The sequence below is a fragment of the Lichenostomus cassidix genome, chromosome 12 (assembly GCF_008360975.1).
Source record: "Lichenostomus cassidix isolate B80296 chromosome 12, HeHo_3.0, whole genome shotgun sequence".
NCBI classification, from domain to species: Eukaryota; Metazoa; Chordata; class Aves; order Passeriformes; family Meliphagidae; genus Lichenostomus; species Lichenostomus cassidix.
This window is the reverse complement of record NC_139493.1, coordinates 9,057,898-9,067,734: the sequence shown is the minus strand read 5'-3', so window position 1 is coordinate 9,067,734 and position 9,837 is coordinate 9,057,898. Positions and strand designations below refer to the sequence as shown.

Genomic DNA, 9,837 nt, shown 5'->3' with positions numbered 1-9,837 from the left:
CACTGCCAAAGTTTTACTTCTCTCATATTTTGGAGCCTGTTGTCTCCCTGTTCCTCTTCCTCCTCATTTAAACCATGCTCCCAGGTTACCTACTTGGACACCAGTGGAAATGAGGATGGAGATGGGCGATGTGAGTAAGGATGTTCCACCATCAGTGTGTGACTGAGGAAAGTGAAGTAAAGCCAGCTTGTGATCTCACTCGGAGCACACTCTAGTTGTGCTTCGTGTGTTGGAAATCTGCCCCAAGAGGTACCAGTGGTCGCTTGTGTTGCTTTCACTGTTCCCAGATCCAGTCCCTGTTCCGTATCCATGGCGGCTTTGTCCTACACCTCTGTGTGAATTGTCTCAATGTCACCAACGGTTGATTCATGGAGAGCAGCAGGGGTGTGATCAGCTGTGAGCTGAGGCTGCTACTCGGGGTACAAGCTCCGTGGCTGGTGCTGTGTCAGCTCAGGGCCGCTGGCCCACGGCTCGGCTCCTCGGGGCTCAGCCGCAGGCGGAGTGCCAATGCAATCCCGGCGCTCGGGCTGCGGCGCGGCGGGAACCGGCCGGCGGGAGACCTGCGCATGCGCAGAGCGGCAGCACCGGGCCCTGCCCCGCCATTCCCGCGGCCGCCGCACGGGGGCGGCAGAGCCCGGGGCAGGGCGGGACTCCGTGTGCGCCACGCCCCATCCCCGCCCCGTACCGGTCCCGGTCCCGCTCTCGCCCCGCGGCAGGGGCGCCGCCGGCGGCCCTCGGCACCTCGGCACGGGCTGACGGCACGGAAAGGCCTGCCCCGCCCGCTCCCAGGCGTCCAGGGCACCTGCCCTTCCCGCCCTGCTGAAACGGAGCCTTGCGTTTCAGGAGGAAGGAGGTAACGCCCCTAGCCCTCTAAAAATGTCTCTTTTTAACAAGCGCACCCTCCTAGTAGCACGCTGTGCACTGACAGCCAACACCTGCGGTCTCTTCCTTAGGAGCCCAGGCTGTACGAGACCAGATCTCCCGTGTTTCCCCCTCTCCACCCCTCCTGCCCACTGCAGCCCAAGTGCCTCACTGTGCACAGAATCCATTCCCTCCCTGTAGCCATCAGCTGCCCTCCTTGACAGCAGGAGCAGAGTCTATTACTCTGCAGCAATAAACCCTTTGCATAAATGCTTTTCCCTGTAACTCCTACCTTGGGAACACCATATTCCTACCCTCAAGTCTCCATAATCAGTGTGCAATCACTCCCATTCATTTCAAGAATTAAGTTACAGTCTAAAAACGACTGTTCCCCTCTCCTCTCCACCCCAAAGGCATTCCATGAGTGTGTAGGAGCTGTGATGTCAATATGTAGTTCAGGAAAACGTGTAGTGAATTTGTATGTTCAGGAAGTGGGACTATAGGGCACAGCAATGTTCTTAAATAGGAACACAGAAAGGGATGTTGTTTTGGAGAGTGGCTGACCCCAAGGCACTGGTGATGGAAATATAATTCAACTTCTCTTTAGCAAAAAACTTGCAGCTCTTAGGAGAGCACACATTGCTATAGCCACATCTCAGAAAACTGCAGCTAAACCTAAGGCTCCAGATTAAAATTCTGCAGATTTTAACACTCAGGCCCTGACTCCATTGTCAAAAGGGAGCAGAAGCTGAAATTTATTCTCACAAATGGCCATCAAACCAGCAAATGCACTCCAGCTGCACAAGGGCACACATGGTCTTCAGTAAAGTTTCATTTCCAGTATAAAACAATAAAACCATTTTTAAACAAAACCTACAGGTAAAGAGAAAATCACATCTTAACAAAAAGGATTTATTCTGACTAAACAAAATGTACAATGTTTCCCAAATGACAGAGTGTTTTCAAGACTCTCTGAAGTCTGCAGGTCCATTGAGTAGCTTGGTCACTTCTTACCCTGCAGTTTGATCAAGTTACTTTTTGCCAGACTTCTTTATTCCACCACTGGCTGCCAGAAGAAACAACAGAGCTGGTTAGATGACTGTGACAGAGCTCAGCTACAAATTCAGGTCCTCCTAAAGCTGAATCCCCCCACTAGACAGTCTGTACAGCCCAGGTCCCTACTGGTGAATTGTTTCTGCGTGTGTGACTGCATGACATGGTTTTGCTCTCACATACTTTACTCTGAACAGTGACTTATTGAAGTTTAGAAACTAAATTTCTCCTGGAACCAAATATACGCTCTATGAATCTAATACAGAACTAAATATTCCAACAGTTACTTTGTTCCTCCACTGTTAATTTCTCATACAGCAGGAGTACAGTCCAGTCAAATAAAGTGTGAAGTTTAACAGTCTTCACAGAATGGAAAAGTGGTTAGTAACATTAATGGGCCACAGGGTCAGAAACACCTGATGGGAGCAGGCAGGGTACACCCCTGAACATTGCCAGCTGGATCATGGCAAATGCTGGAGGAGCAGAAGGTGAGTGCAGACTCACATCAACACTCTCCAGCTGTCACTGAGACAGAGACTGGGCTCCATGGGCCACCAAGACACACCCTCTCAACTCACTTCAGTGACATCACGTGTTTTACAGTCACTCAGGCAAAGGGTTTCACATCACACTGGTTTCCAGTCACTTTGGTTTTTTTTCCCTTGCCAAGAATCTCCTGCTCTTGAACAAATTCATCCTCTCAGAGACAAGCAGTGGATTTGTTAAACTTGGAGCACTGTGGCAAAGCCTGCATGTAATACAACTGGAAAGAAAAGACTGGTGTGCTAAAAAAAGAGTAGAAATGTCCCTGCACATCCCACGGGAATAGGTCAGCTAGCCAGACACAGTGTTTTGCCTGTTGAACCAGAATCTCCATAATTTGGGGATAAAATTGCACAGAAAAGAAAGAAAAAAGGAAAAAAATAGCCTCTATTTGTTCCATATCATCTGTACTTGCCATCAACTCACTCATCTTTGTCAAATAACCCAGAGGCACCTGCGTTTTTATGTTTGTCAAGCAAAAACATTAAATTTTTGAAGCCTGCAAGACCTCCATTTTTCCTTTCAGAATGACACTTCACTTACCCAGGGGCCCTTTTCCAGCAGCTTTTGCTTTCATCTCCTCAAGTTTCTTTTGCTCCTCCTTCTGTTTTTGTTTGAACGCCAGATCCGTCTAAAGGAACGAACAGCAGCATTTGTTAACATCTCTTCGACAGAAAAATTCAAAAACAACTGAGAAGCAACGAGAAACAAATGTAATGTTCCAGCAGCAACAACCACTAGACTGGACTGAGGCAGGATGGCTGAATAATGCTAAATATGAAAACCATTGCAAAACTCTCACCAAGGTTTTTGCTGTACCACAGCGTAGTGACTAATTTCACACCTCTATGTTTGGTCTTTCTGGAATTATTTCCCATGTTGTAATCCCATTTTGAGATTATGATTTCTCTGACTGAGAGATGTTTGCACTAACACCATTCACTAACTAACACACCAGCAGTGACACATGGAGCCCAGCACACAGGCACTAAAAAAGTGTTTAGATTATAAAGAATGTAAATAAAATAAGATTGCTTTTACCTATAAAAAAACGTTAATTTAAAAAAAATTCTCCCATGTATATGTAATCTTTCTGGGTTTAATAAATATGTATTAATTCCAAGAAATCTAATGAGACTGCTGGCAAATTGCAGAGGCAATGCAGCTACTGAGCATCCCTTCTGGGACAGCCTCTGGAATCCAGGGCAGGTCAGACATACTCTGTCCCTTAGATAAACATTCTTCACAGACTGAAGGCTGAAAAGGACCACAGATTTTTAACTTGGCACTCAGGACTTTGGGGTAACTGAACTGAGGACCGTGACAACTGAGATTCTACAGATTCTCCACCAATCCAGCCCTTGGCTCATCTTTTTAACTGCAAAGCTTTCCTCTTGTTTCAGTTAAAGCTTCCCTTGGTACAGTGTAACCATATTACTTCCTCTACCTCTCCCTCACAGAAGAGAATATTCTGTTTTTCTCCCCAGGCTTTCCTGTAGGCTAATGAGTCTGCCCTAGTAAATCAACCCCTCCCACTTATCCACTTCTGTGGGGTTTTTTTTTGCAATGCGTTGCCCCCAAGTATTCATAGTATTGCAGGGCTGAGAGGAAAAGAAATACTACATGATTGGACATACAAATGTTTATAACTTGGATTCTTGTGAGCACTTATCAGTTCTACCATTTCTCTAACAATAAAACTTATTTAGAAAGCTGGTTTGGGGTTTTTTTTCATTTTTCAAAGAGACATTTGCCCTTTTCCAAAAAGTGGCACCTCATCCATCATCCACTATTCTCAGAAACAGCAGCTGACACCCACACTTAAATGCAAGGGTTCAGAATATCTCTAACGTGCAATTCACTAGTGCTTAATTTATCCAAACTACACGATAACCCCGGGGTTTGTGCCTGTCCCAGGCTCCTGGCACCCACTAATTGATCGACCTCAGATGGCAGCCTGATGCTTTGGCAAGGGCGCTCCAAGCCTCTCAGTCAGCCAGCACCGCTGCATCCACCAGGAACATGGGCGGGATGTCAGCATGGAACCAGAGAACGGTTTGTGCTGGAAGGGAGCTTGAAGATCACTTCATTCTAAACCCCTGCAATGGGCAGGGACACGTTGCTAGACCTGCTAGCTCCAAGTCCCGTCCAGCCTGGCCTTGGACGCTCCCAGGGATGGGGCATGCAGAGCTTCCCCAGGCAGCCTGTGCCAGGGCCTCACCACCTCCGCAAGCAAGAATTTCTTCTTAATACCCAATCTAAACCGCCTCTCTTTGACCTTGAGCCCATTCCCCCCTGTCCTGCCGCTGACTGCTCCTGTAAATGCCAGCAGGATCCCCGCGGGCATTAGCCAGCCCCGCCGGCAGCCTCCCGGCCCGGCCCGAGCCCCGCCGCCCCCCGGGCTCTCCCGCCGCCCCACCTCATCCAGGTCCTTCGTCTGCTTCTTCGGCTGCTTCAGCGGCTTCTTCTTGCCGCCTGCAAAGACAGAGGGGACAGTGAGTGCCGGGCGGGGCCGGGCGGGCAGCCCCAGCGGCCCCGGGCCCGGCCTTACCCTCCCGGCCCGACATGGCTCCGCTCGCTCCGCCCGCCGCTCCCGCCGCTTCCGCCGCCGCTTCCGCCGCCCGCGCTTCCGCCGCCGGGCCGGGGCAGGGCAGGGCAGGGCAGGTACGGGGCGCGGCGGGGCCGGGGGGGAGCGGCGGCTCGGCCGGGTGGGTGGAAGGGCGCTCCGGGCAGGGAAAGGGTCGTTGGTGTGGAAGGGGATGCGGTGCGCGGTGCTCGCGTTTGGCCGCGGCCGGAGCTGCGCCAGGCGGGACCGGGGCAAGGAGCGCTACTCGCCGCCGGCTGCGTGTGCTTTGGGAGTGTGTTTGGCGGTGACTGCGGGCACAGGAAACGTTTCTGGCCAGGGAAGCAAGAGAGGAACCAGGCACGTCATCTCAGATTAAGCTTTCACAACTTTCTTGTGTCCTCTGAGCTCAGACTGAGATCACGTTCTTCACAGTCAGTGACTGTCTGCATAGAAAAGCTTCTTAAAACCTCAACGTTCTCTCTTTTTTTCTGTACTCCTGTAGCCCGAATATTTGGTTGAACTCTTCAGGTAGTAATGCAGTTAAGAGAGGGGAATTTTGCAGTCTGGAACAGGTAAAACTGAGCTGCTGTTGATGTGGCCTGCAATGAGGAGTAGGAATTCAATACTGTTAACAGTAGATGTGAGAGTGATGATGGAAGCAGAGAGAACTTCCTTCATTTCCATGTTCTTGTGGGTTTGATCTTCCATATTATGCATACAAAACAGCTGCTAAGATTTTCATAATGCCACTTATTATTATTTGTTATTATTATGTGTTATTATTAGTTGTTAGAAATAGCGTACAGGGAATGAACCTGTGGTGTTCAGAATTTTTTCAGCTGGTGCAATCTTTTTTTTGCCTGTATTAGCCACCTAAAATTAACAAGGAAAGCTCTTTTAAAATAATTAAAAATACTATGCAGCATCTATCAGGTTTTCTCAATAATTCATGTTTCCATATTGTATTTGTCAGAACCTAATATAGTCATACTCAAATTTCATATAAAACCTTTCTGAAAAGTTTTCCCGTTTCCAGTTTTTAGAGGAACGTGCCTCAGTAGAACATTAAGATCATATTTAACATCACTAGACAATAAACCATAACTAGTAGCCTGCTTCTGCAGGGTAAGCAAGAATCTTAAGCTCATTTTAAAATGCAGCCGTGTGTGTTAGAACGCTGTGCATTCACTGCCTGAGAATTTTCTATTCTTGTGTCTCTTCCTGATTTATTTGTATTGTAGGCAGTCTCATGGGAATACTTGTGTTCAGTTCAGCACTTCTGGGTTTTCCCTCTGTCCTTTGTGGTTTTGTCTTTGCATCCTTCAATACTTTCTGTATCTGTGCAGTGTAAGATAAAGGGAATGATCAAGCCACATTTCTTTTCTTATCAAGGTTTTGTCCCCTCTGTGCCTTCTCTCCTTTTCTGTTCTTTTGCAGAATTGTGAGTACCTGTGACACAAACCACACTGAGCAGTCACTGCTGTGCTGAAGCACTAAATTTCTCTGAAGTTACTGCTGCTGTCACTGGATCTGCACATGATCGCTGTTCACGCCGTGGGTGAATTAGTAATCAAGAAGCATGAAGCATGGTGGGAGTACTTCCTAACAGAAAATCAGGAATCTGTGGCACAACTGCACTTTGCTGAAAATTGTGGAAAGTTCTCTGGGTAAGCAGTGGTGTAAAACTAGCAATGGTTTAGCCACTGTTGAACTGATTGATTTTGGCACACATGTAGTTGAAGAGCTATGAATTAGCCATACTTCAATAACTTCTTCTTCTTCCTTGTAGCACTTTTATTTAGTGATTACATTCAAGACATGGGGCCTATGAAATATAAATCAAGTGTGTCCTCCGTGTCCTGTGGTCTGCAGTATCACCATTCACTGATGAAGTGGAGTCCAAAAGTGAATTTACACGTGGTGAGGACTTACTGCCCATCAGGGCCCAAGAGGCCCGAAGCCAAGTCTGCCCTGGAAATGGCCATGGGTCTCCTTCATAGGATCACGGAATCAGGGACTGCTATGGGGAAAAACTCCCTCCAAAAAGTGTCTGCAACATGCAGGAATTGGTGGGACAGATACGAAGAATTTGTTGGAATTAATGAAGTTCGAGAAGCTCAGGGAAAAGTTACAGAGGTAAACATGGAGATAATGTGGAATTTTAAAAATCATGTGTTAAGCTGTATGAAGCATGAGCACTGGCTGTGAGGCAGAAAAGATTCTCCAAGGAGAATTAGGTCTTTTTTTTGCTTTGGCTGTCTGTGCAGGTACTGTGAATGTGTTCTGGGCTATGCATGTAGTAAATAGAGCTTATCACTTGGATTGAAACAGAGTGTGGTTTGTTTTGTTGGGTTTTTTTTCCTTCCCCTCCACCAAAAAAAAAAAATGTATCATTCGTAATTTATGTCTGTATGGTAATAAGTCTCTAAAATAAATGCTCTTTCTTCTCAGGCAGAAAATGTCTTTATGATAGCTCGAGGGATAGTGCGAGAGGCTCGTGAAAATGTAGAAGCCCAACAGATTAAGCTGAAGGAAATTCGGGATCGCTTAGACAGGGTCTCTCGGGATGACACCCAGTATTTAGAACTGGCTACTCTGGAACACAGGTTGCTGCAGGTAATTTGTTGGTACTTAAGCATTGGCAAATACATTGCAAATGTATGTCTTTTGTTTCCTTCACTGGTGATTGTGTTTGTAGATGCAGTTCAGTTCTGAAGTAAGTGATCAGACTTAATTTCTTAGGATAGTTGTTTTAGTTAGTTATTACCAATGGTTTGATCTCCAGTGCAAATTGTGTATGTTAATGCTAAAGTAGGGTAGTAAATTTGGAGAATAAAACTGAAGATAATAAGCCCGGAAAATTAATTGTTCTAGTGGTGATCTGTATGTGAATAGTCAAGAAAAAGCTGCCATTCCATGAATTAATCCTCCATGGGATGAGAGAAACTCTGCTCTGGTTAATCCATGGAAATTCTCTCAGCTCCCTTCTGCTGGTGTCTGGAGAAGTAAGCAGGACTGAAACAGTGAACATTATGGGGAGTGAAAGACCTTGCTCACTCATACCCGTTTTCTGTCATCTCGTGGAAGATTCTCATGGACAGGATCTTCAGCTGTGATTCCTGACAACCTTCTCCATTTCCCAGTTTTGACTTAAACTGATGTCTCATTGACTTAAGTAGGTTTAATAAAGAAAATCCCACATTCAAGGGAATTTCTGAAACAGAGCTAGTAGATGTTCCCAATTTCCATTCCTTCATCGGCACTAGGGTTTTGGGGTTTGGAGGATTTTTTTCCTTTAGTATAGATTGTATAGCTTCATATAATACCTTCTCCTTTCATCACTGTATTTCTTGCAGGAAGAGAAGAGGTACCGAGCTGCATATTTAAATGCAGAAGAATCTGAGAGAGAAAAATTCTCTCTTTTCTCTGCAGCTGTCAGGGAAAGCCACGAGAAAGAGCGCACAAGAGCTGAAAAAACGAAGAACTGGTCTATTATTGGCTCTGTGCTGGGAGCCATTATAGGTGTTCTTGGTTCCACCTATGTCAATCGAGTAAGGCTGCAAGAATTGAAAGTCTTGGTGCTTGAAGCACAGAAGGGCCCAATAAATTTACAAGAAGCCATCAAAGAGCAGGCCTCCAACCATTACTCGCAGCAGAAAGATCTCAGTGATGTCATAGAAGACCTAAAAAAAGTGCTGCAAACAACAGCATCACGGGGAGTGAAAGAAGGGGCTTTGTTACCTAGAGAAACCAGGAATGACTCCATAAAAATAGATTCTCTTTTAATGCCTTTAAATGAACAGCTAAACTACATTAAACAAGTCAGCTCATGTCTAGGGAGTTTACAACAGCAGTTTAACAGTCTGCAGGAAAGTATCACACAGGTGCTGTCTGAGCTGCAGAGTGTCAAACTCGCCATCCACTCCAGACCTTCTGAAAGAGTCATGCCAAGGCCTTCAGGGGAGGGCAAAGGCCAGGCTGCTGCTGTGAGAGATGTGATTTTGGAATTGTGTGATACTGAGCGGAGACTGGAAACGCAAATCAAGAGAAGTTCTATTTACAGCACTGCATTGACGTGTGCTATGTTTGCCATTACTCTGCCTGTACTCTATATCATACTGAAAGGGAACTGATCCCTAATTAATTGCCACAGCTCACTAGATTAATAAAGGTAAACTTGCACTCTTAGTACCTGGAGTACAAGTCGACATAAAGCTGCCTTAGTGTTTCTCATTATGCCTTCTCCTGTATATTTGGAAAACTTGCAAAGCCTTAGTCCATTAATGCTGTAGGCTCCATGTCAAATTTCTGTCACACTGTGCTTTTTAGCAAGCAAAGGACTTGCCAGTTTGATCTGTTTCACTCTTAATGTCTTGTATATCGAGACAAGCACCCAAAATGCCCTCTTGGCCCCAAATCCATGAGGCCCAAAATGGCCCCCAGCAGACCCCAAGTTGTACTCCGGGTTGCTCCCAGTGCCCCACATCACCCCACAGTGGTCCCAGTTGTCCCCATCAGGCTCTAACCCACCCCACTGCACCCCAATTCACATCCCCAGTGGCCCTAGTAGCCCAGGACAGGCCTGGTAGTGTAATCAAATACATCCCCTGGGTACCCTGACCCACAGATCCCCTTAGCCACCCCCAAGCCACTCCCTGCAGCCCCCAGCCACCTCCCAGACCCTACAAGGTTCTGGGGTTCAGACACATTCATTGCTGGGACAGAGATGATCTGGGGCCTGATCCATGGAATGATGATGTCCCTCCAATTACACTGTTCCCCTCTCCCCCAAGTGCAGGTACAAGAAGGAGTCT

General features: G+C 46.7%; 1 protein-coding gene and 1 long non-coding RNA gene across 5 annotated transcripts; one reads left to right on the top strand and one right to left on the bottom strand.

Moving 5' to 3' along the window:
- Positions 1-1,752: 1,752 nt before the first annotated feature.
- On the bottom strand, positions 1,753-5,148 carry LOC146431655 (uncharacterized). The gene is made up of 4 exons (XR_014854716.1): positions 5,009-5,148; positions 4,877-4,932; positions 3,001-3,088; positions 1,753-1,927 (listed from the first exon to the last, which is right to left on the bottom strand). It is a non-coding gene; the product is annotated as an uncharacterized LOC146431655 (long non-coding RNA).
- CCDC51 (coiled-coil domain containing 51) lies at positions 5,090-9,237 on the top strand. Of its 4 annotated transcripts, none has more exons than XM_085072547.1 (6): positions 5,148-5,165; positions 6,060-6,148; positions 6,461-6,690; positions 6,813-7,159; positions 7,475-7,639; positions 8,380-9,237. In XM_085072547.1, the coding sequence occupies exons 4-6, from the start codon at positions 6,842-6,844 to the stop codon at positions 9,154-9,156; spliced, it is 1,260 nt and encodes a 419-aa protein (XP_084928673.1). In that variant the 5' UTR covers positions 5,148-5,165; positions 6,060-6,148; positions 6,461-6,690; positions 6,813-6,841; the 3' UTR covers positions 9,157-9,237. The 4 variants fall into 4 exon arrangements, with proteins under 4 accessions (XP_084928674.1, XP_084928673.1, XP_084928671.1 ...); XM_085072545.1 differs by lacking the exon at positions 5,148-5,165 and adding an exon at positions 5,185-5,380; XM_085072548.1 differs by lacking the exons at positions 5,148-5,165; positions 6,060-6,148 and adding an exon at positions 5,090-5,121.
- Positions 9,238-9,837: the final 600 nt, after the last annotated feature.